Below are 25,891 nucleotides of genomic sequence, written 5' to 3'. Positions count from 1 at the left end.
ACAGGTATTATTATATTTTATATACCTATACAATAACATTTTCAAAACATTAAATTCATTTTAAGCTGCAATTGTTTATTTATTTTTTTTTTTTTATATACTTAATAATAAATGAAATATAACCGTATTTTGTTGAATTTAAATTTAATATACCGTAAAACAGGGTGAACAGAAACACTTTTGAATTTTGAAATATCATAACAATTTTTCTATTTAGGCTTTATACATGATCAATACATCAAAATATTGGTCTTGTTGAGTACTTTAAGTGTGTATATTCCAATTGTTTTTATGTTAAACAAAGTATTTTATATATTTTTTTAAGTGCTTTGTTTCTATTCCCCCCGAAAGATGGTGTCTATAGAAATATATATGGTTTTTTTGGTGTATTTTACTATTTTACCAACTGAAGGATGAATAGAAATAAATAAATAGATTTTTAAAAATATAGAGAACAACATTTTCAATTTAAAACTTTTTAATTGAAATTTATAACTTTTTTTTTACATATTATGTAACATTTTTTTTTCTTTAATACCTAAACATTTTAACAAATTAGTAGGTAAACTAAAACACAATATAAAAAATGTTATCCACCATTAAAAATACGTACAGTCTTTAAAATATTTTCAATTCAGTCTTAAGGATGTCTTTCCCGCATTCAGACTTAATTTATACAGGTAATATTTTTGACTAGGAGTTTTATTTACAATCATAATTAAATTTCAATAAACCTCTACCGTAAGGAATAGGTTTTTCTAGTTTTCCTACTACTTGAGAAGTGTTAAACTCACATACATCACGGACCACTGGAAAGCCATACACCATACCTTTGTACTCCCTTGTTGTTTTGCTTCTTAAAAAAGTTCCAAGAAAAATTGTTTTATTTTTTTTTTATTATTATAATTTGGCCAATTTAATACATATAATTTGAATTATTAATATAAGATAAAATATATTTGCTATAAATATACGTGCCATCACAACTGTGTTTCTATTCACCCCTAAAATAACAAAAGTCAGTAAAACCTATATATTGAAATGACTAATTAAATTTGTTAAATAATACTTACAATTTATAAAACCTAACAATATTTCAAAATGATCGTAACAAGAAAAATGAAAATGTTTATAATATTTACCTGATAACAAGAACCATTGATTTTCGTAATAATTTATTAGGATTATTATCAGTTGTTGCTCATCAATTTTTATCCGCATGGCGGTAGAAATAAACGGAATGTTTAGAGATCATCGAATTTCGTACTAATGTATATTCGATTTAGTGAAGGTTTCATATTGATAACACAAATATTCAGTCGGGGAGATGTCAAAATAATAACTTTCCTGATTTTGTTTCTATTCACCCCGTTTTACGGCATATATATATATAAATATATATATTACAGTGACTTCTCGATAACAAGGTATACCAACACTTTCTGTACCTACAGCAATTATTATTGTAATCTATTTATCTTCCTTTTTTTTTCAAATACCATTAAGTATCTTTTACATCTTAATCATACGCGGTGCAACAGTGTCCAAAGTATTTAAATTTCAAGAATTTCATTCTCATAAAATATATGAGAATATTAAAATAATGTTGTTATTATTAATTAGTTAAATTATTTTATATAGAAAAAAATGTTCATCTTTAAACTAGTATGCTGTGGTTATAAAATAGTTGTTTAACTAAATTTAAATAATTTAAATTTATAAAACTCTAGTTAGTCTAATAAGAACTCAGTGTAGGAAATTACTTTTTGTTAGTTAATATCTCTTTAAATTTGAATCCAGGTTTTTAAATGTAAGTATTGAAATCAATTTTGGATTGAACTTTGGAACAAATATCCACCAACAGTAAAAAAAACCTCCTTAATTTTGTGAAAAATTAGCTACCATTGTATGACTGGTGTTTCCTTTAATACTTTTTTTTAAAAATAAGTAAGTACATAAATAGATTGGAAACCACTCCTGACTTATGAATTCAACTTTCAAGTATAAAAAACAAATTTTAAAACTAGGTATCATAATTCATAAGTTAAATCATGAAACAGTTCCATTATTCATGTTAGAAATATTAAAAGTAAATATACACAAGATCTTACAAATTTTTATTTGTTAAAAATAAATATATTTCATAATAAAATAAAATAGTAAATATTTGTTATTTAAAAAAATTCAATTTTGATTAAACATTGTTATTTTTGTTTTAGAGAGAAGGGGTCAAATATAATGTTATTCTGCTAATGGTTAAATAACTGGTATTATTTTTTACAGTTGACACTTATATATACATACAACTTAAAAATAAACTATGATCAAAGAAAATACTTTTGTAATTTTTTTTAATAAATAATTGAAAAATGTTGGTTGAATTGGATATATTAGAGTCCATGAACACAAATTATTTTCTGAGGATATTATGATCATACATTTTTGAGAACTGCTTATATATTATGTAATTTTAGGTGTCCAAAAAGAAAAAAATATTTGAAAAACAAATGAACTGTAGGTAAAAAATGTCTATAAGCTAGAAAAAAAGTAAAATTACTACAATATTATTGTTAAATATTTAAGTTATATTGGATTATTAAACCAAACGAAATGATCAATAAATGCTAAAAAAATAGTATTTAATTACTTAATTTAACATTTTAAGCGACAAATTTTAAATCATTTTTTTTTTTACAAACTAAATATCATATTTTCAATGCAAAGACACAAGATGCTTCAATACTTTTTATAATTTTTATAATACCCTTATATTGGACAATACTGTACATACATATTACAAATATATAGTATATGTTTCCTCGTCTTCCAAAAGTTAAATTAACCAGTTTATACCTTTTATAGTTTATATGATATTTACAATTGGAGAATTTCTATTTTAATAGTTTATATTATTTACAACATTTAAAAAATTATATTAGGTTTTATAGTTTTAATCATAATAGTAGTAACTTAAAAATGATTTTTAGTTACACATTTTTATTGCTGTAAAATCTATATTAAGAAAAATTTGGAAGAACTTTAAAATCTATAGGAAATAACTAAAAAATTTTAAATTATTTATCAATTTTTTAATCAATTATAACGTTCTAAAAATATTTGATTGTTAGTAATATATCAACGTACAAGCTATCACATATGATATTCTATCACTCATCAATTGTAAATATACAATTACTTATAAATTAAAAGCTTTTAATAATTACATTGACATTAATTGTTTTACAATAAAGATAGGATCTAATATTTATAATCTATTAAAATATTTTATAATTATAACAAACATTATTTTAATGATACAATCAACTATCATCGATAGTTGACTAGTTAAATAAGTTATCAATATAACTTAATAATAATAAATACAGGATATCATTATATTTCATTCATATTTAATAGGAACTTCAGATGCCGGCTTATGTGCAGAGACATAGCTTTATTATACAGCAAGCATATAGATATTTGACTTAGTTGGGAGGAGACAAATAAATGTTGATTGACTTCTGCCTGATGAAAACTGGTCACAAGTTCCTTCTTAATATGAATGAAGTATAAATAAAGAAATTGTAAATGATTACCTAATTTTACTATTGCATAAAAACAAATTAAAAATACAAATGAAGAACGCCAGAATACAATTTGGTAAGTATTGAATTGATAGAGTGTATACAACATAACGTCATAAATTAATTTGTTTTATTAATATCTAAAAATATATTTTGTACAGAAAATGTAATTCATTCAAGATAGTTAGTTAAAATAATTAATCTATTAAATGTTAAGCTATAATATAAAACATTAAAAATTATTGATTTCTGTTATTTTAAAATAGAACAAACAACCTAATTACAAATCATCTAATTACTGATTACAATTGTGGTAACCATTAAAATTTATAGAGCAACACTAAAGCAACTTAAAAATAATTGAATTATAATAAAATATATTATGGTTTTTATAATTTAATTATTTAACTTTAAGTGTAAATAGCTTTCACATATTAAATATCAATATAATAATATAGGTATATGTATAATATTTGCAATACAATATAATTATTATGACTAATAGTATATGTATATAATGCTACATATCTTATATTATATACATACACAGTCCTATCACTTGCAGTGTTAGAAAAAAATTTTTATTAAAACAATAATTATTTATGATAGAGTATATTAACATAGTCACAATCAGACAGGTAAGGGTAGAATAACATTTATAAATTTACATGTGTTGCCAAGTGATAGGTATTAGATTTTGTGTTGAGTCTAAATACCTAGATATTTCTTCATGTAACCCATGACTCAGCCAAAGTAATTCTAATCTTTGATACAGTTCTTTACAAAGGTACAATGGGTTCCCACGTTTTAGGCCTTGATCAGTTTCACCATATTCATCCAAATATGGTGGCATTATAAAGCTTCCTTTATTTAAAGTGGCTAACAATAAAACTTCACACTCGCGTACACGTAAGAAAACTCCAACTCCACAACCACATGTGTAAGCATGGCCAGAACATGCTCCAACCTAAAAAAAAAAAAAAACAATCATTTTATTAATTATACAACTATAATTTCAAAAAGTGTAGACATAATTAAGAAATAAGCCATTTATTTGCATTAAATATTTATATTATTTTAATTTTTTGTGCATTGAAAAATATCTTAATTACATAATTTTATTGACATAATGTATTATAATAAATACAGGTAGGTATTACTGTTAAATACTATGCAGTTTATTATAAGTACACTTATGGCATATAAGTGATGATTATGAATTATGATAGATAAAATAAAATAGAATACCTAACAAAAATAAAATATGAAAAATAAGAGTGTTAGTGACCTATAATTTGTTTTCTACTAATATTTGAAGGACGCACATTTGTGACAAAATATTACAGTGCTAAATTTTTAAATTTTCAATAGTTATTAAAATTAAAAGTTTAGATTTACATAAAAAAAAAATATTTTTACAGTATAAAGAAAATAAATATGAAAAGGCATATAATTTAAATTATGCTTTAATTATTGCTCTATTAATAAAGACTTTATTAGTATAATAATAAACAATGTTAGTTGAATAAAGCATAATGAAAAATAATAGATAATTTATAAAAGTAACACAACATAATATGAAGAGAGTAATTATAATATTAAATCTATCAAGTAAAATATCAATAAATAAATTATATAGACCTTAATAAATTGAAATGAAGGCGAATTATTGGATGAATAAATAATTAATAACTTACAGCAACACGTTTGACTTCAGTTTGACAACAGTAACTTTGAGAACATAGCATTGCTCCACACACCAAACACATAGTTGGATTTCTCGAATCTTCATGATCACTATTTGGACAGGTAAACATTGATACTGTGTTGATCAATTCACTATAATCATCTGGTAGATGTACTAATCGATTGATATGCAACCAATCTCTAAACTGCAATTTTTCACCTTGTTTTATTCTTATTACCTTATCATTTTCACACCATTTATCTATCAATGCTTCAACATATGGTTTGTCTAATATTTCTTTACACGTAATAGGTAATCCCAAATAAGCACACAAACTAGGGTAATCAACTCCAATGCCATTTAATAAGGAACCCGATGATGCTGGAACACCAGTTAGGAAATGGTAAAACAAACAACAACTTCGCAAAAACGGTATAGAACGACATTTTATTTCATTCCAAACACATTCTGTGTTCTCAATTTTAATACCACGAAGCTTTTCAACTAATTTAGCTAAACAATACGTGTCTTCATCGTCACATTCCGCCAGTTGAGGAAGCACATCAACTTCTTCCACATAGATATTCATGGTTAATATAATTTGTACTAAATTTGAAATGAACATTAAAAGTAGTGTATGGAAATCTAGCATAGTTCCTCTAGGTGCTGGGCCAGGCACTTCAGTATAGTACAAGCTAGGAAGAGTCATAGTCAATGAAACTAACATTCCAAAAGCATCCCAATCGAGTATTCCGATTGAATTATTTCCACCATTATCAACGGCCAAGGATAAAAGGCGAAGAGCATGTAAATTGATTTCATGTTCTTTTTTCCAAGTTGAACTGAGAATTCCTGAAACCCGAACCAATGCTTCTAGACAATCTTTTTGTCGAGAAGAGAATTCACCAAGTAATGGTTTGTTTTTATAGCGAAGAATCACTTCATTTGAATGTATAGTGTATGCACATGCTTTCCATGTCATTAATGGGATTTGATTGTTATCAGGATGTGGATTAGTGATACCAGTGGCTTTTGAATAAGTAGTATGAGCAAATTTTAATATAGTATCAACTAAGCTAGTTGAAAGTTCACTGTTTTTATATACCGATACTTTAGGTACAGCTTTTGGGGACGATTTGTCAAACATCAGTATTTGCATAATAAAATCATTAGTTCCTATGGAGAATTGGTTTGACGGTGGCAAAACTTCTTCTTCGTCTTCATCTTCATCATGAGGTATTTCAATATTATCTCGTACAACAATCACCTGAGCTAAATTATTAGCAGGCTGTAATTGTAATGAAACATCTCTCCGAGTAGGACGACGTCTTTCAGGTTCTGGACTTGTTGATTGTTGAGCAACAGATGGTTGTGATTGAGATACTTCAGGAGTTTTTGGCTTGACAACTTTACTTTGTTTAAGCGCCATATTTAATCCTTCTAACCAATTTTCAAATGTTAAATTTTCAAAAGTTTTCATGTTCTCTGGCTCGGTAAAACTTGAAATTGGTGGTAACAATGGTAAGACAGTATTACAAAGTCCTTCACAAAGTGGACAGAGATACTCATTTTTATGCACGTCAAAACTCAAAGAATGTCTTAATCGATAAGGTCTTCTGTTCTCTTTGGCTAGAATCATATCAAAATGTCTTTGCCAACAAGAAACATGCATAACATGTCCACAGGTGGAAATATAAGGAGAAGGACCAAAATTTAATGGTATATAATACGGGTCAGAAGAGTTATCAGCAAAATTTTCTGAATTATTTCTTGCTTGACAAAGAACAGTCGATTTTTGTACAAATGTAGCTAAAACCATTGCTTGGCTATCATGGGTCACCAATTGTTCTTCTTGACACAAAATACATGTATATCTATTATCAAAAGTACTAGATTTAGTTTGATGTGGACCTAGAGCAACAGAAGGTTCACTAGTATTTTCTAGGATATCCATACTAATTGATTCTGAATAAGTAGGTGTATTATCAAACAATGTAGCGTTATCTTTCATAAAATTGTTCTGCATTTGTGCAATCTGAGCCATAACAGTAGCTCTTCTATCAGCTGCTAATTTAGCTCTTTTTTGTTTTTCTAATTCTACATCTACACTTTTCACACCTTCCATGTTTTCAACTTCTTTTTCTACTGATTCAGTTTTATCACACTTTCTTCTTGGTGCAGATACTTGTTTAAACTTATTTAGTGTCCATATAGCCAAGTCTTTATAAGCTTCAACTCTAGGGCTACGCCTAAGCTCATCTAATGCAACTTCTATACCATAAGATTCAGAACGTTCTGTAAATGTAAATGATGGACTTTTTTGATTTTCTTCTTCATGAAGAGCATAACCAATAAGATGAAGAACTTTATGAAGTTGAGATTCAGAAAAACTTCTACTTCTTAAATTTACGGTTCTATCTAATATCAATCTCATAATATAAAACATAATATCACATTGCAATAAATTGGCAATCTTTGCAAAAGCATCACTGAATAATGGTAATTTGGGTGGAGGACAACACTCTAATTCCCCTGCTGCTTTTCTCCGTTTTCTTTGTTCTTCTTCAGATTTAGACATTTCTTCTCGTGAATAATGATAGAAAAATACATTATAGTCATCATAAAAAATTGGCTTTAATTCATAAACACCTCTACCTCTAGTTTTTTTAAAATCAGCAACGTCATGTATAACTTTTTCTAAACATTCTTCATCTTCAATAAGGTTTAAGAGTGTTTTATTTAATTCTGAATGAGGCATAGGTTCCACACATAACTGTTGTATTACTTCTTTTTTTATACAATCATCAAAGGTCACTTTTCCAACACCAGGTGTATATCTTTCACCAACTATAGTGATTATAAGAGTTAAAAATTCTTCGACCAAACTAATTGTTTGGCGTATAGATTCATCTTCTGATCCATTTAATAGGTTAAGTTCGTAATTGGGTTGTGCCCATTTTAATAAATTAAACTTGTTTAACACATGAATTAAAAATTCATTACTATCAATTAAGGATGCACCCATTTGAAGTATAACAATATCCTTATCTAACATTTCCACACGACATTTAGAATTATGATACAAATAAATTTGGTTTAAAAGTGAATATCCATTGCGTCTCCACATTCCTGCATGCACTTGTGATATTAAAACGAGAGCACGAAGAACTGGTTCAATAATCTGCTCAGGAGACTGTCTTGTAGTCTGTAACTCAGAATGATCAAAACTTAGACCATAACGGTCTAGACATAAATGTAATCCAGCAAGAAATCTAGAAAGTGGAAGATGTATAGATACAGCTTCAGTTGATACATCATAATCAATACAAGTAACTTTATAATCAATCAATTCTTTAACTACAGTTTCTCTTTGAGGATCTAAAATTGGATTCTCCCAAATTTTTTTTAAAGTCATCCTGTACACTTTTTTTAAAACGATACTATCTGATCCACACCATAATAGAATTTTGGTTATTAATGGCCTCAATTTAATATGCAAGTTGAATGCTGTTTCCCATTCTGGTTCATACTCCATATGTTGACCTACTTGCCTAGTAACGGTATCCATATTTTGCATATAATTAAGTATCTTAAGGACCAATGAAACTGCATGACAAAACGATACTCTTAATTCAGGATTCCATGTATCAGGTACACAACCTAAAAGATAACGAATATCTCCAAGAACATGCTGTGCTCTTTTGAACGGCAAAGTTGATGTATTTCGTTCAAATTCTAACTTGCCTTGTTTATTTACTTTATGTGAACACTCTGATAAAAATGTATTTAAAAGCTGATATAGAACGTCATGATGTGCCATTAAATAATTAGCTAAAGTAGGTACAGTAAATATTTGTACACCCAATGAAGCAACAGAATATGAATAATCATGATCATCATTAATGAAGTCCTTCATAATTGCACCGTAATTTTTGGTAAACACCTTAGCAAATTCTTTTTTATTCTCATATTCTATAAACATACCAGCAATAAAAAGTTTATGCCAGTGTAGTCTTGCTGATTTCCATAAAACAGTATCTTTTCGTAATATGCTTTCTATAATACAACCTTCTGATGGTGTAGATGCAAGTACAACACTTGAAAATACTGCTCTTAAACGTTCTGAATAACCTAGTAAATTCTGCATCCATGTCAACAATCTAAGTGCATATATTTGATGGGCAATAACATGAGAATGAACTACAACTGTTTTCAAAGGTTTACCCCCATGACGTGATGTAAATTTTTCGATTTCTTCTTTTAGGTCTTTACATTGCACAAAACCAGCACATTTAACAACTGCTCTACCTTCTCGATCAATAGATGTTACATAATCAATGGATTCTCGTTGTGGGCATTTAATGAATCTAGTAAGAGTTGTTATAACTTGATCAAATGTATGTGTCTCATCATTATAAAGAACTGTACAAAAACGGTCTTCTTGATTATTATAAATACTATATAAATCATCTAACATCTCATCAGAATCCAATTCAGCAGGTAACATAGGAGGGTGTTCTAAAGTAAGTAATATACGAGCATAACCAAGAACAATTTCAAAAATTAAATGAGCTCGTTTCTCCATATCACTTGTTAACAAGTTTAAGTTAACATGTTTTTTCTCTAAACCAAGCTTATGAGTTTGACAGTAAGGATCTTGTTTCCAAGCTTCTACATCGCCACAGTCACAACAACCACCCCCATAAGATGTTCCCATTTTATATTTATGGTTTTTATGAGGAGATCTTTTAAAACAATCTACACATAATACACATGTACTATCCATTCCACATTCTCGACAATTATATGTTGGCTCGCCCATTTTGAATACTCGACCACATACTGAAGGTGGGAAGTTCTGTTGCGTTAGACCACGTAATACTTCAGTACTATTTCCATTACAAATAAATTCTTCAAGTGTATTGAGTAAAACTTGTTCTGCCTTTCGTTCATTAAATGACCAATCTAGAGAATTTCCTTGGACTTCTGGTTTTAAAATAATTGGTACCCAAGTTTTCCAATAGCTACGAAAGTCAGATTCAGTTAAGGTATTGTTCTCAAATTTTTTGGACCATTCACTAACAATGTCAACATTTTTATCAAGTGTTTTGGAATCATGACTTTCATCCACATCCATTGGAGTATCTAAATCACTCATTATATCATGGAGTTACCTAAAACAAAATCAAAAATTAAGTATGAATATATTTTATTGAAAATGTAGATAGACGCTAGATATTAATACAATAAAATAATTTAAATCAATAATAAGTGATTAATACACAAAAACAAATGTATTTAATTTCCATGCTATTATTAAGGAAATATTAAATTGCTCATTGTATGAATGTATTAATGCATTCAGGATTATAAATATGTATTACCACCCTGTTTACAATACACTATTTTATACATTAATAAATTACTGAACCTTTAACAATAACTATGAGTAAATTCAATTTAAGTTTCCATCGAAAAACTACTATTAATATTTAATTGTTTAGTACTTCTACCTTTCAAAGTAACAGTTAGGTACTTAAATATTAGGTACTAGATAGATAAATTTACAAAATTAAATCAAAAAATTCTATAATATGTATAATAAAAATACAAGTTTTTAATATCATGTCGCTACTTGAGTCATATATTATTATCTACATAAGTTATTTGTTATCTATGTCTTAGGTGATGTCGACATAGACTGAAATAATGAATTTATAATAATGAGGTGAAAATAGTTTTTGTATAGTAGAAAATTAGAAAAAAGAACTACATCACTTGCCATTAAAACTATAAAAAATTATTGGAATTCACAATTCACCCGGGTGAATGGAAGACCTTTAGCAACTTAAGTCATAATGGTTATGTGCTTGTTATTGTAATAATCAGTTATGCTATGTCCAGAAATAAAAATTGCGAATTCTGTAGGTTTTTAAGCAACATCCTACCATAATTTAACTAGACTTAATGGCTGATGGTTAAGTAAAAATGTGCAAAAGAACTAATTTTTGTTGAGCCACGGCGCATTCTTTTACTGAATAAAGTATACACTTTATTAATCCAAAAACAAATGGAATTGAAACTTGGTATGCAAGGAAAAATGTCTAAGTTAAATACAGTACGAAAACAGATGTTGTCACCAACCTATTGAACTAGTCGTAACAAACGGAAAAGTGATGACATTCATTTATTACCTTCAAAAATCTTTATAATAAATTTTTTAAACATGTTAAAATCATTTTTTTGATGTTAAATACACAATTTTTACAGATAATACCATCATTACAGAATAGAGATTGTAGATAATATACAATGTGAACAAACAGTTATGGTAGATATGTTTATATCATAAATAATATATGGTATTAATTTCTAAAAAATAAGTTCCTATGTCAATGATGAGCATCTCTAACAAATTTTTGTCAAATGAATTAGTATTTCAGTGGTTTCACTTTGAGAGTAATAATAAATTTAATACAGTGAAACCTCGGTATCTCAAAATCACAAAAGAACAAAAACAAATTTGACATACTAAAACTTCGAGTTACTGAGGGAATTCAAAACAAAAATAAAAACGTTTAATTACTAGAAAATATATGTATTTATAATATAAAATGTATAAATATAGTAATGTATAATATAGAATATATTATATACATATTATTAGTATTCGTCATTTGGGTAAGAATACATTATTTTTTATGAAAGTAGAATTCTGTCATTTATCTTATATTTTATACTTTATCTAATCTGTTATATATTCAGGTTAGTGAATCGTAATAGGCGGTGGATACCAAATAATGGATTTGACTTAAAGAAAAATTTGACATATGGAATTTGATATACTATAATAACCTCAATAATAACTTAACACGTAAGTCCAATACTGAATAATTGGGACTGAAAAAAAATTCCACATACAGAAACTTTGAGATACCGAAATTAGAGATAGCGAGGTTCTACTGTATTATCAACCTTTCACAGAGATTATACATGAAGAAGCTTTGTTCATGAAGTCAAATGTGATTTATTTAATTTTAAAATTAAAATTAAAACTAGAAATTAATGATATGAACAATACCTTGGAGATGTAACCATAAAAGTTATGTATCTTAATTTGTATTTATTTTTTAATTACTCTTCATATAAATTAATTTTATTGATTTCCTATATAATATAATTTAAAATAATAAATTAGGCTAAATGTTCCACATTTTATAAGGAAATAATTATAAAAATCTAAAATGTCTCTGATAGTTGGTCTAAACCTAGAAAAACTGATTAAGGATAGACAGATAGACTGAGAAATACAGCTAAGCTATAAGCGAAATTTGTTCAAAAAAATCTATTTTATTTATATTTTTCTTGAATTTCTTTACTATTAATTCTAAAATTAACAAAATATATACATCTTCATCTATATCACATGTGGTAAATAAAATGAGTTAAAATTAAAATAAATATTTGAAATAATTAAAAATATTAGTGGTAAATGTTATAGAGCAGTAATATTTCATTAAATAATTTACTCAGGGTAATGCATAATAAAAATAATTTTTAAGCTGTAGTTGTGCCAATGGTAATATACATATAACATACAACCATATAGTGTGGGTTGAGGTGTTTTTCTGTATGAGCTAATGTTTAATTGGCTAATATGACTCACTCTGTATGCATATAATAAAAGAAATTATATATACATTTAGATATATTTAATTAGTATCCTATAAGCAAGAACAAAAATTATATTCAATTATTACAAAATAATAAATTTAAAATGATCTAGTATATTTTTTAATACCTAAGATACAATTAATAAAAAATTATAATAAATTACCTAAATGAAACATTTTTATTTTTGACAATTGGGATACCTATTAATCAACTTTAAAATAAAAATAATTTATTGTTACTGCATATCTTCAATACCTATTGGTAATAAATTGTATTACATATAATTTATTAAATAACACTAAACCTACCTAACAATTTTAAAATTTAAAATAAAAAAATTTTATTTTAAAAAAGTATTTACCTATTTATCAAAAAATAATAGTTATAGATAAGTACTTAATAGATGATCATCGGACAATATATTATTACTTATATTTATATACCTTTTTAGGAATTGATTTAGTCATTTACTTTATAGCATGAATGTCTTTAACCTTGAATAACAAGGAAGTTACATGAAAACTAAGCCATTGAATATTATCAAACCCAATTGTCCAAAGGCACTTTTGTAGATTATAGTTATTGCTAACAGTTATACATAGCATCCATATTGCAGTAGCTCATATTATCACATGTGTTGGGAGTCTTTTAAGGGTAGTGATTTTAAATATGTTTGCATGGAAATAACTAGTCCATTGGTAAATTTACTCTTAACCTCAAAAAAGTTTAATATCAAGGGTTTAACATCATTATTTATTTCAAATTATAATTTTTTCTTAAAACAAGCAGATTTTTTTTGAAATTATGATTATATACCTACAATGAAAATGTAGATTAATTAAATCAGAACTAAAAAAATCTAGAAAGGTAGAAATAAAAAAAAATTAAATGTATACAAATACCTAAATTAAATTTAACTATACTTGTATAAATAAAAGTATGATGAACATATTAATTCATAATATATTATAGATACCTACATAAAACATTATTTTAAAAATAATTCAATAAAAGCTCAAAATTATACAGATTTAATGCAAAAATTAAATTTAAGCAATTACCTAAAATATCATGTTTAACATAAATCATAATCAGTTTTATTATACTTACATAAGTATAAATTGAATATGAGTATATAAGTACCTTCATCTTTGATTTCAAACATTATTAAAAAATTGCAGACAATGAATATGCAAACTCATTGTCATAATTTTGAAGTTATAAATTTGAAAATTACAACAATATAGAAATGAACATGTGTTCTGACGTTTTTGTTTTATTAACTTAAAGCATAAAAACAAAAACAATACTGACCTACACATTTAAGGCAACCCTCAATCTTAAGTCTTTATACTAGCATAGCAAATGCAGCAATTTTTGTCATTGTTTTACTTATAGACAGGAAAATTAAAAATTGATGAACCTATGTTTAATTATATTTAGATTATTTAACCACTTTAATCAGTTGAAGAGAGGGGAGGCATAAAATTAAAGAAAACTCAAGGGCCACTATGAGTAAAAAATAATTGATTGACTGGGGGCTGCAACTAGCTAGGGTGTATATTATATACCCAACTCATCAATAGGTAGTGGTCGTTGAAAAGGTGATTAGGACGTGACAAAACATACGGAAAATTCGCGTGAAAAATATTTGATACATTAAGACAGTTACAAAACAAATGCAAAATACTTACAATTTGAGAGGACGGCGTAAGCAGGTGAGCTTCTTTGGTTCACACCAAACGATTACGACAACAACGACGACAACAGCAGCACTAAATAGGATTTTGTTCTCAGTCGTGCAACGCGCAAAAGCGGACGTCGGCCGTCGGGGGTCGCTTTGGTCGACGTCTGCTGATCGAAACGGACTTTTGCGTTGTCCCTTAGTCGATTTCACTTCTACGTTGAAGTTTTTTTTCACCAATTGATAAAAATAGCAGTAAACCTATCCTCGCGAACAGCTGTCACACCGTCTCTTCACTGTTGTGTGTAATAGGTTTGGGTAGTGTAGACGTAGTAGGTACTTGAAACGACAGCCGTACACATAGATACGTATTATTAATAAAAGTGACAGTAAAACAGTATAAGGTATAATCACAACACAAATTAAATGGAATTTACTATGTTGTGTTTTTATCAACGACAGAATAAAATGGACAATGACCAGGAAATTAAAAACAGACAAAGGACTGAGTACCCCTCATTATTCAACACTGTTTACACCTTACCTGTATTCACCAGGGAGTATGCGCTGGTCCTGTTCTGGTACTGTTAAGGATACCTTAAGCTTTTTACCAATTTGTTTTTATCTATATAGTATCATTGTATCAATATGCTATCTAAAGATTAAAAAAATAATAATATCGAAATTAGTGACGACGACAACTCGACATGTCATAAACATTAAACATTAATCCTATAATTATTGTCACTATTGACAGTACAAACTACAAACGTCAAACACTACAAACTATAAAATATATTAAATACTATCAATTTATGATTATAAATTGTTTAAAATTTGTGTTTCACGTTTTTATAGAATTGTAGATATATTGTACAATTTAATACATACTTTATTCTGTAAATATTATATTATAAACGTTTTATCTATATTAGCATATTATAATAATTACATTAATATATTAGGTAGATAAAACCATGAAAAATTAAATTTTTTATTTATCGTGGTTAAAATATCAATAAAAATAATATTTATTAAGTAATATTACATCTTAGGTTGACGAAGGAGTAATCATAATACAAGATTTACCAGCAAAACAGTCGTATTTTATTTAAATTACATACAATAATGGCTCATCATTTCAAGGAAGAAGACATTGATGGTAAGATGTTAGTTTATTGAATATACTGTAAAAATACTTGTAAGTATTGACCTAATATGCATTTTCAATTTTACATTCTGATATATATTTTTTTTTTCAGAATTTAGAGAATGTTTTTTTCTATTTGCTAGAGAAGGAACTATAAATAAATTAGATGAACTCAGTATAATTATGCGATCACTAGGAATGAGTCCAACTATAACTGAATTAAAGAAATACTTTTCAGAAAATAGTAAGTATAATTAGGTAATTAAATCAAAAAACAGTAATTTTACCTGAAACTATTTTATTTATCTATGGAGAAACTTAAACAATATAATATGTTAACAAATATCATAAATGCATTAAATACATAATACATTCATGTAGATATTTAATGTTAATTGTATTAAATTCTACGCATATTTAAATTTATATTAAATTCTACATTAAACTATTTTAACTGATAATTACAAGTATCACTTTAAATAATGATATAATCAGTATAATCATAAAGAGAATGAACAATAAATGACAAATTGTAGAAACAAAATTTCTTAAGCTAACATTTTAAATTACCAATCAAGTTTTATCAAATTATTCTTATAATTTATAAATGTACTCTAAAAGTTATTAAAAATGCTTTAAAAACACCAAAACAATTAAAAATACAAAATAAAAGTATAAGTTTTAAATTATCTTATGTGTGAAACAAATTTTTGTACTTGAAAAGCATTGTCCAGGAGCTTCCATAAGATAATACATTTTACGTTCAAATCCAGATCCTACTGATAATATAATTACATGTTTATATTGATGGCTAAAAGGCCAAATATGATATGTCACAAATACTAAAATGTTCAGGAGAGGCATTTAAAGTTTTACAATTTTTTAAATTCAAGTTTTAAATTAACTTAGTGTAAACTTAATATGGTGTTTAATTTACTGTAGAATATTAATTTGCTAGCTTATCTTGACTAAAATTTTCTATCTATTTTAAAGTAATTTTTTAATGGAATTAAAATAGACATTTTAGTTTTTGCAAATATCAATTGTTATTATCTTGCTACTTACTAGTATTTTAGGGACATAATATTATATTTGGCCTTTTACCATCGATATATACTATATTATCCAATAATTAATGTATCATTATCAATTATCATGGATATATAATTTTTATAATTGATCTCAAATATTATTTATTGAGTTTAATTATCTCAATTGATTTATTACTAACTCATTGAAAACTTATAACTACAGTAGGGTCTCGTTAATCCAAACGAGAATGGGGAAAGGGATCATTTGGATTAACAATTTGTTCGGATTACTTATTACTTAAAAAAAAAATCAATTCTCTTGCAATTTAAATTTTGAAAATAATCTTTATTCATAATGCAGTATTATTTCATAAAATTCGTTGTTGAAAAGCATAATAAATACAATCAAAATCGACAAAATCATTACAATTATGTTTAAATTATAATTAAAAGTTAATAAGTACATGTATTGCATATTACTATGAATTATGATACACGAGTGTATTAGTATAGTGATGCGACAATTTCCAAGCCTGTTCAGATTACCAAGACCCTACTGTAGTTTTAAAAAATATATCAGTTTTACTAAATCACAGGTATTATTATTTTTTTTAGATGGAAAATTACATTTTCCAGAATTTTTAAAGGTAATGCACAATCATTGTCGCGTAGAAAAATTACCTAATGAAATTTTAGCAGCTTTTAAAGCTAACGATCGTCAACATACTGGAACTATTCATAGTAAACATCTTAAACATCTATTACAAGGTTGGGGAGAACATTTAAATAGCAAAGAAGGTATGTTATTCATTATATTAAATTAACTAAATGATATAAATATCTAAAGCTTGTTTTTTCAATCAAGTTTATTGAGAAAAATAATTGATTATCAGTAAATGTTTTTATTTTTCAGTTGAACAAATCTTTCGAGAAGCCAATGTCCATCCAAATGGCAAGGTTAACTATGATGAATTTGTAAAAATTGCTTGTGCACCAATTCCTGATTATTACTAATTATCACATTTTTTAATATTTGTTAAATTATTTAGTTTTAATAATTTTGATTAATATATCCCTCTTATGTTAAGAAATACTATCTCTAATGTTTTTCATTCACATATTTCTTATTATACTTGAATTTACACTAGAAAGTATTAAAAGTGTAGATTTTCAAAAATTCTCTAAGTGAAGCTATCTATATTTAAATATTATTATTAATTGTTACTAATTATGAATTTTTGTATTGTACTGTATTAATTTATAAATGAAAAATGAAAGCACTTGTATGTTTTTAGGTATTTATAAAATAAGTAAAAATTATATCATTTTACTATATACTCATGTAGCATTATTTATTATAAATTTAATGTTTTCATTCCTCATTTTTTATTTTCTGGACAAAATAAGTATTGTAACTAGTCAAAGGAGAAAGCAAAAATATAAAAATACAATTCAATTTAAATTCCAAAGAAATAATTATTAATATTTGGATTAAAAATATTGAGATAAATTACCATGACACTTATGTAATAAAACTAATATAAAATTATATAGTATCATTTATAATCACTTGTAACCTACTCATAACCATTAAAATAAAGTTTTTACATAGTAGTTCTTTGATGACGTTACTACAATACAACATAAATGTTGGGCTTACGAGTTATTTAAACCTGGAGAAAATTAAGGTCTGTAAACTTAACAGCAGTTGAGGTGAATTTCTATTATCACCATGATGTCACTGCAATAAATTATGTCTAGTTGCATTTTATTACTACTGCTACAACGTATGTATTTAAAATAGATAATAATTTTGATTTTTTTTTTTATCAGTGATACCTAAGATAACATTTAACATTCATATTCTCAGTTAAATAATAATTATAACAAGTAAAGAACCTCTGGACCTCTTGTTGGATGAAGGCTCGGCCATCTAGGACTTGAGAGTGAAAATATTTCATCTGTAGAAAAGAGCGGTAAATGAGTTCACCAAGGTTCGAAGACTGAGGAAAATACCTACCTTCTAGGTAAACAGGTAACTTATTGAGTGGTATACCAATACTTAAAATCCATAATTTGTTATATATTATAGAATGTATATATAGCAACCTCTATTTATTAGATAATTATGAATGACTATAACATTGAAACTTAATTCTGATTGCACTACTGTCTTCAGCATCAATAAAAAAACATACCAACTCAATATAGGTATAAAATTTGATTTATACCTTGTTTTCCAACTCACATTTACATATAGAATGTCTACTAAAGATGTGTGTGTAACAACTAATAAATCAATTAAATGGTATATTGATAAAATTCAATTGGTGTTTGGCTGTAAACTTATAAGTAACACATTAGTTTCAAAACTAAGCCCGAGCAAAAAATTCTGATTACACCATAATATGGTAAGCACACATGATTATTAACATGAAAGGGCCTTAACAGATGTCTGTAGCTTAAAAATAGGTGCAAAGATAAATGATAATCATATTTTTTATATCATTATACACGTTAATTAATATAAGCTAAATTGTGTCTTTTTATCAGAACATAACGATTCACAGGATAACCATGAAAATGCATCTGGCACATGCACAAATGTGTTGTTAATCAATTTTAACAATATTAGCATAATGTGGGACATTTCCGACGACCATAATATATAGTATCTAATTTCGTGTAAATTATGATAGGCAAATATAGCATAATAACTAAGGCATACTCAGCTAGGAAAACTGATCGTCAATTCAACAGGGATTTGTCAGACCCAGTATCATAGAGTTTATAACAATACGTCAATACCTCTCTATCTACCACATAAGTCATAACTGTTGTTAATTACTGTCATTTGGACTTTTAGAAGTATTCCAAATTAAATAAGCACTTAGAATATTCAACAAAACTGTGTTGAAATTATTTAAACTCCACTCACTGACCTATACGATTGGGTGTTTGTATAACTTACCTAAATATTTTATGATATACATAATATTAAAGTAATTAATAATTTTTTTATCTTATCTTATAAAAAAAGTAATTAGGTGTATCATTAGATTAATAAGTAGTATGTTTAAAAATAAAAAGAAATGGTATGCACCATTTAGATTTAACTATGACAAAAGGATATATAAAATAGAGAAATTTTCAGAAAATAAGATTTACAAATAATTTTTTGGGTAGTTACAAACAATACCTATAATTTCATGTTAATTTGTAAGCAGCTGTACCAAGTGAAAAATTTGCAAATTCAATAATCAGTTCTAGAATTTTTATAAAATTAAAATTGCCCATATTAATTCTTATTTAAGTTTATATACACAGTACACTCAAAAAAAGTGTAGAGATCGTATAGATAACATTTTGCCATATTTAGTCAATTGTTATTATTTATAAAAATTAAACTTACTCTTTTTTTAAGTTAAATATTTTACCCTACTTATATGCAATACATCTATTTTTACCATAATTTTATTTTTATTTGATAAATTTTTTTTTTTATTATATTCTTGTTAATTAAAAAAATTAAATACTTTACAAATTCATATTTTTAAAAGAACTTATATTCATACATGAACTTTTACAGATAATATTTAAAGTAATTACTAACACAATAATACTTCCATAAGATTATACTTAATTAAAATAAATAATCAACTAATAATTTAAATTGAAAGAATATAGTTTTATTATATTAAATTTTAATTTTAATCATGTATATAATATAAACATATACTTATTTCCAATAATGACATTTTAAAACAATAATTCATATAAAATAAATAATAAAATTTTACTGAATCATCATTTTTCCATTGTTTCCCATGTAATGTGGATCAATTGAACTGAATCCAATTGTAATTCTAAAATATAAATAAATAAATAAGTAAATATTATATACCTATTAGTTAAATCATAAATAATAATTTTTATTTAAAATGATTAGGTTATTATTTAAAACTTATTTATTTGCAAAATATTTCTAATAATACTTTGTCTTCCCTTTAAATGTAAGATTATATAAATTTACTTATACATTTTTTTACTTAATTCTCTAATTATATTTAATTATGTGTTTAATATACCTAAAGTATAATGTATAATTTAAACATTATTATTATTATTATTGAATAAATAATAAATAATTACTTATTTTATACTTATATGATAAAATTATTCTTATAACTTAGTATTTAAAATTAAATTAGGTAGGTATTTTAATAAAAATTCCGCATCTACATACAAGAGGTAAGTAGGTTAGGGTAGGTTATTTGAATGTCTTTTAATTATATTTTTACTGAAACACTCATACACACTAGGTACTTTTACAAAATTAACATGTTGACGAACAGTCAGAAATACCATTTTGTTTTACAGGTATGCTTTAAAACATCACTTTAAAAATTGAAATAATTTTCTATAAAAATTTGCTTTAATTTGACAGTGCCCAAATGCGCAATATGCTTAATTTAACATAACTTCATCTTTCATAAAAAAAAAACATTGGAATTATCACTGCTATTACAGTAATGCTACTTTTAAGAAGATTTTTAGAGTAATGCTATAGCAGTAATATTTTAAAATGCCATTATAGACACAAATAGACAATTACTGCTATAACAGTAAAATTGATCGAGTGTCCGTCAACGTGTTTTAATATTATAATTTACTCACCTATTTTCGTTAATGTTCAGAGATTTAGTAAGCAATGGAAACAATGCTGCTGAGTGGAGTTTGTTATCAATTTCATTTATTCCATTTATACTAAGTAATGTTACAATTGCTGCTGGTTCTTCAGAACCAGCAAGAATAATGGGTAGGTCTCCATTAACAAATACTATAATATCCTAAAAATAATTATTAAATTTTAGCATTTCATATATACTATATTAATGAATGTAGGTACCAAGTGTTATTTTATTAAATAATTAAATTTCAGATACCTACTTAATTAAAACTGTTTATTTTGTTTCATGAAAAAAAAAATAAAATAATAATGATATAGGTACTTACAGATTTTGGAGTTTTTAAAGTTTTAGCAAGAGCTTCTGTAGTCTGCACAAAAAATGCATCCTCTAAGACTGCATGTGAAACATTTGTATCAATTCTTAAAACAGACATTTTTTTAAATTAACTGTTTAACACTTTAGTACTTATGTATATAATATGATTGATATTCTGGTCCTCTTATTGATTTGTAATGGAATGACTAGTTTAACCACCAAATTAGTTATATAGCCTAACTAAAATTTATATACAAATTAATGATTTAAATTTTACATAATACATTACACAATAATAGGTACCTATATAATATATTCATATGACATTTTATAAAGATTATGTGTATATTTTCAGAAAAAAAAAAATTGTTTTTTATCTTAGTTTAGATTAATATTTTTTTTTTCAGGTCAATTTTAAACTAAGTTCAAAATTAGATAATAAAGTTTATAAAAATGATAATCATGTACAGTTCTCTATTATGTAATAACAAAATAAGTAGATACCTACTTAAATAAATTAAATTACAAATTACATAAGAAATTTTCTTTTTGAAGTTGTAATTGACTTTTTTAATGGTTGGTTGTATAAAAAAAGAATAATAATAATAACTAATAAACATAGATTAATATGATATTATTAAAATAGGTACTGTAATAATTAATTTTACATTGTAAACATATTGTTGCTTTACATTTTATGTATTAGATAACTGGTAACTGTTTAAGTATGAAATTTATAATTTTATAATTTAACATAAGTATTGTCTTATTCTGTCTTAACACTATAGGTACCTGTAAATTGAATAGGATTTAAAATGATTCAATGTAACTCCAATTCAGAATAATGAAAAATAGATGTAAAATTATGTAGGTATATTAAGAGGTAATCGTTTTACTATACCCACATACTCCTGTTGTAGAAATTAATTGTACTTATGCTATTATTGAATAAATCACTGTAATAATGTATGTGTTAAATTTAAATTCAATGATAAAAATAATTGCATACAAAAAAAAACTATTCTGAGCAAAGATGGCTTATCACTTATCAACTTATATTTTATGATGTATTTATATTTTTAAGTATTAAAATAATTTATTTTACGATTCGCATTGTAACGGTTAAATAAAGTTTTGCCGAAAATATTGTTTTTATTGTAATGGTAGGTATTGCTATATATTTTTAAATATTCTATATTCTGATTAACTTTTGATTCGGCATCGAATTACTGACTAGGTACTGTGTGAATATAGGTTTGTGGTATAAATATTTTATAGTTTAAAATGAATCTAAATAATCTGAAAATACCATAATGTATGTATATAAATAATAATAATATATATAAAAGTTTCAATTATCCACGAATTATACTTTTTAAATTACAATAATAATTTGGTGAAAAATCATAATTTAACAGGTGAATTATTGAAAATGTTGTCAAAATTCAAACGTTTATATAATTATAGTCAAGTTTTTTTTAATTTCAACAATAAAATAATAATTTTTTTTTTTAGTCATTTTATGAATTTATAAAAAATTAAACTTTAATACTTAAAACAATAAAATATTGTAACTATGTATTTTTGATCATTTTTAATGGGTATAAGAAAAAATTGTAAGTAGTGTTTGAAATTCTAATATATATATGCTCTTTAAAAATTTAGAAGGTTGAACATCTTAATATTTATATACCCATAGGTGGAACTACGACCTAGGCCAACTGGGCCTTGGTCCATACAAATCTCGCCCCGGACTAATATTTACAGTACAAGTAATATATTAAATAAACATAATAATATGTACTTAATATATAATAATAAATAATAATACATAATAAAATCACATATTAAACAAAAAAATATATTTAAAAATAAGTAAAAATGTTCAAATAAATATTATGATTTGTTTCTTAGTAAAACAATAATCAATTATAATTTAGTTGAAATTATTTTTAGAAGTATCTATATAAAGTTCTAAACATTGTATTCATTTTTTTTAAATGTAATATAACGTGGAATGCACAAATAATATTATATGTAGGTAGTGTTTATTTATATTTGGTTATTATTTTCGCTCATCTTAAACGGTTTCGATTATAATAGTGCAGGTACTATAGGTAGGTATACATGTTAAAACTAAACCTATTGTATCACTATAGTACAGGAATGTCTATGGGCAATTTATTACTTCCATACATTGAAAAAATACCATGGCAAAAAATATCGACGTCGATAAAGTAATCGAAAATGTTAAAAAAATGATTCCATAATATTATCATCGTTTAGTTCTATAAATATTCTCTGATATTTTTAAAGTATTCTCTTGATTTAAATAATATTAAAATGTATTAATTATATCACTTTAATAAGTATATTTTGTTTTTTGAGTTTTAGTAATTTTTAAATATAAAAATATAGAATGTTATACAATGTATAACAGTACATAAGTAATATGCTGGATAAAAAAAATTCGGATTCGAAACAAAAAAAAATATTGAACTGTAAGTACTCATATATATATATATATATATATACATTATTACTTTTATTTTTAAATAAAAGTTCGTTAATATTTAACATAAATATACAAAAGTATGTACAAATACAATCAATCAATTTTTAAAAAATATAATAATATTAAGAATTTTTCACCTCCTCCTCCCACAATTTATAAATACGTATAGGAATTGATCAAGAAAAGTGATCCAGACTGATAAAATTCTTGTAAATTTAATACAAAGCTCCATGAAAGTTATACATTTCGCATCTAATAATATAATAGCCTATAGTTGTAGTATTTTTTTATGAGCTATTTAAGTTAAAATTTCGATAGAATTTGAAAAATTATAAGAAATTCATAAAAAAAATTTTTTTTGTTATCGAAGTTTTGAAAATTGATTACAATATTTCTCATAAGTGATTCATACTGAAACTATAATTTTTTTTTTTATTATTTATTTATTTTATAGAAGTATAATCTGTTCCTTAAGGAACAATAAGAATACGTGATAACAGAATTTATTTTTTACACGAGAGCATGGTAGAAGGAGTCTCCAACAGTAATATGTACCTACTACTAATACTACATTAACTTGTTACCTATTTTATTGTTTTTATTAAATTAAAATTTTTAATAATAAACCGTAAATAAATTACGACACAAGATCTTTTTGAGTCTTATTTAAGGATTTCTAGAAATTATGAGAGTGGCAACTGACAAGGTTAAATATAAGAAGGTTGATATGAGATGGGAGTTTTTTATTTTCTTCTAACCTTGGAATGTTTGAATTTTGTCAGTATTTGATTTTTTAGCATTTCTCCAGATCTGAACTCTGAAGACCATAAGTCCTTATTGGCTTAAAAAAAAAAAAAACAGAGTGATTCATAATATACTAGTGTACTTTTTGTTGATCGTTTTAAATAAGCGGAGGAGCCCATTGAAGATAAGCCTTTTGATTTTGATATGATGTGACCAAATGAGCTGGTGGTCAATAATTAAACCTAAGTATTTAGTCGATTGAGATGTAAGAAATACCACAAGACAGAGACGAATGAAAAGATTATGTATAGTATGTAGTGTTTTAGAACGGTTGAATTTTGGAATTTGGGTGTTTTTTGACACATACTTAAATTAGTACACAATGTTTTTAAATGCTAGGGACAACTGAACAAATCATGATATCATAAAACAAACATTATAGTTAATAACGCTTTTTAAAAATATTGGTAGAGGTAGAGTTGATTTGATACCGACATTGATAGCCACGTCAAGATTTTTATTAAGAGAATCCCGAGGACGAATATTATTTGATGAAGACGTAAGCTCTAGTGCATCTTGAAATAAATCTTCAAAACGATTTGTTTTGAAAAAAAATAACTTATTTTGTTTGGAAAAAAGAAGAATAGTTTCTTTTATTTGTTGGCGGAGCCGGAGTCCAACTATCTGACGGAAGATGTTACATATCAGTATTGATTTAATACAGATCAGATCTAGCGATTACTATTGATAAAGTTATTAACTGTTTAGGTGAATATAGACTGTCTAATTGTTTTGTTACGGTGATGATTAAATTAT

The 25,891-nt window shown here is 25.5% G+C and overlaps 3 protein-coding genes across 5 annotated transcripts; 1 reads left to right on the top strand and 2 right to left on the bottom strand.

The window, feature by feature from the left end:
- Positions 1 to 4,118: 4,118 nt before the first annotated feature.
- Positions 4,119 to 15,209, bottom strand: LOC112596439 (E3 ubiquitin-protein ligase UBR2). The gene is made up of 3 exons (XM_025342125.1): positions 14,640 to 15,209; positions 5,282 to 10,445; positions 4,119 to 4,551 (listed from the first exon to the last, which is right to left on the bottom strand). The coding sequence occupies exons 2-3, from the start codon at positions 10,427 to 10,429 to the stop codon at positions 4,249 to 4,251; spliced, it is 5,451 nt and encodes a 1,816-aa protein (XP_025197910.1). The 5' UTR covers positions 10,430 to 10,445; positions 14,640 to 15,209; the 3' UTR covers positions 4,119 to 4,248.
- A 279-nt stretch (positions 15,210 to 15,488) lies between these two features.
- Positions 15,489 to 18,020, top strand: LOC112596440 (calmodulin). 3 transcript variants are annotated; one of them, XM_025342127.1, is made up of 5 exons: positions 15,489 to 15,528; positions 15,685 to 15,791; positions 15,892 to 16,023; positions 17,426 to 17,608; positions 17,724 to 18,020. In XM_025342127.1, exons 2-5 carry the CDS (start codon positions 15,758 to 15,760, stop codon positions 17,822 to 17,824), a joined length of 450 nt encoding a protein of 149 aa, XP_025197912.1. In that variant the 5' UTR covers positions 15,489 to 15,528; positions 15,685 to 15,757; the 3' UTR covers positions 17,825 to 18,020. The 3 variants fall into 3 exon arrangements, with proteins under 3 accessions (XP_025197912.1, XP_025197913.1, XP_025197911.1); XM_025342128.1 differs by lacking the exon at positions 15,489 to 15,528 and adding an exon at positions 15,563 to 15,594; XM_025342126.1 differs by lacking the exon at positions 15,489 to 15,528 and having other exon boundaries at positions 15,604 to 15,791; positions 17,724 to 18,019.
- Positions 18,021 to 20,535: 2,515 nt separating this feature from the next.
- On the bottom strand, positions 20,536 to 22,050 carry LOC112596388 (macrophage migration inhibitory factor homolog). Its single transcript, XM_025342042.1, has 3 exons — positions 21,827 to 22,050; positions 21,488 to 21,660; positions 20,536 to 20,676 (listed from the first exon to the last, which is right to left on the bottom strand). Exons 1-3 carry the CDS (start codon positions 21,932 to 21,934, stop codon positions 20,607 to 20,609), a joined length of 351 nt encoding a protein of 116 aa, XP_025197827.1. The 5' UTR covers positions 21,935 to 22,050; the 3' UTR covers positions 20,536 to 20,606.
- Between the last annotated feature and the right edge of the window lie 3,841 nt (positions 22,051 to 25,891).

Source organism: Melanaphis sacchari, unplaced genomic scaffold (genome assembly GCF_002803265.2).
Source record: "Melanaphis sacchari strain LSU unplaced genomic scaffold, SCAv2.0 Contig31_pilon_pilon, whole genome shotgun sequence".
NCBI classification, from domain to species: domain Eukaryota; kingdom Metazoa; phylum Arthropoda; class Insecta; order Hemiptera; family Aphididae; genus Melanaphis; species Melanaphis sacchari.
The sequence above is the reverse complement of the archived record's forward strand: the minus strand, read 5'-3'. Positions and strand labels throughout refer to the sequence as shown.

Coding starts and splice junctions, on each gene's coding strand:
- LOC112596439 (XM_025342125.1), bottom strand. CDS start 10,429: ATGAGTGATTTAGATACTCCAATGGATGTGGATGAAAGTCATGATTCC. Junction 4,552..5,281: donor CTGAAGTCAAACGTGTTGCT/GTAAGTTATTAA, acceptor TTTTTTTTTTAG/GTTGGAGCATGTTCTGGCCA.
- LOC112596440 (XM_025342127.1), top strand. CDS start 15,758: ATGGCTCATCATTTCAAGGAAGAAGACATTGATG. Junction 15,792..15,891: donor CAAGGAAGAAGACATTGATG/GTAAGATGTTAG, acceptor TTTTTTTTTCAG/AATTTAGAGAATGTTTTTTT. Junction 16,024..17,425: donor GAAATACTTTTCAGAAAATA/GTAAGTATAATT, acceptor TATTTTTTTTAG/ATGGAAAATTACATTTTCCA.
- LOC112596388 (XM_025342042.1), bottom strand. CDS start 21,934: ATGTCTGTTTTAAGAATTGATACAAATGTTTCACATGCAGTCTTAGAG. Junction 21,661..21,826: donor CTTTAAAAACTCCAAAATCT/GTAAGTACCTAT, acceptor AATTATTTTTAG/GATATTATAGTATTTGTTAA. Junction 20,677..21,487: donor CTGAACATTAACGAAAATAG/GTGAGTAAATTA, acceptor TTTATATTTTAG/AATTACAATTGGATTCAGTT.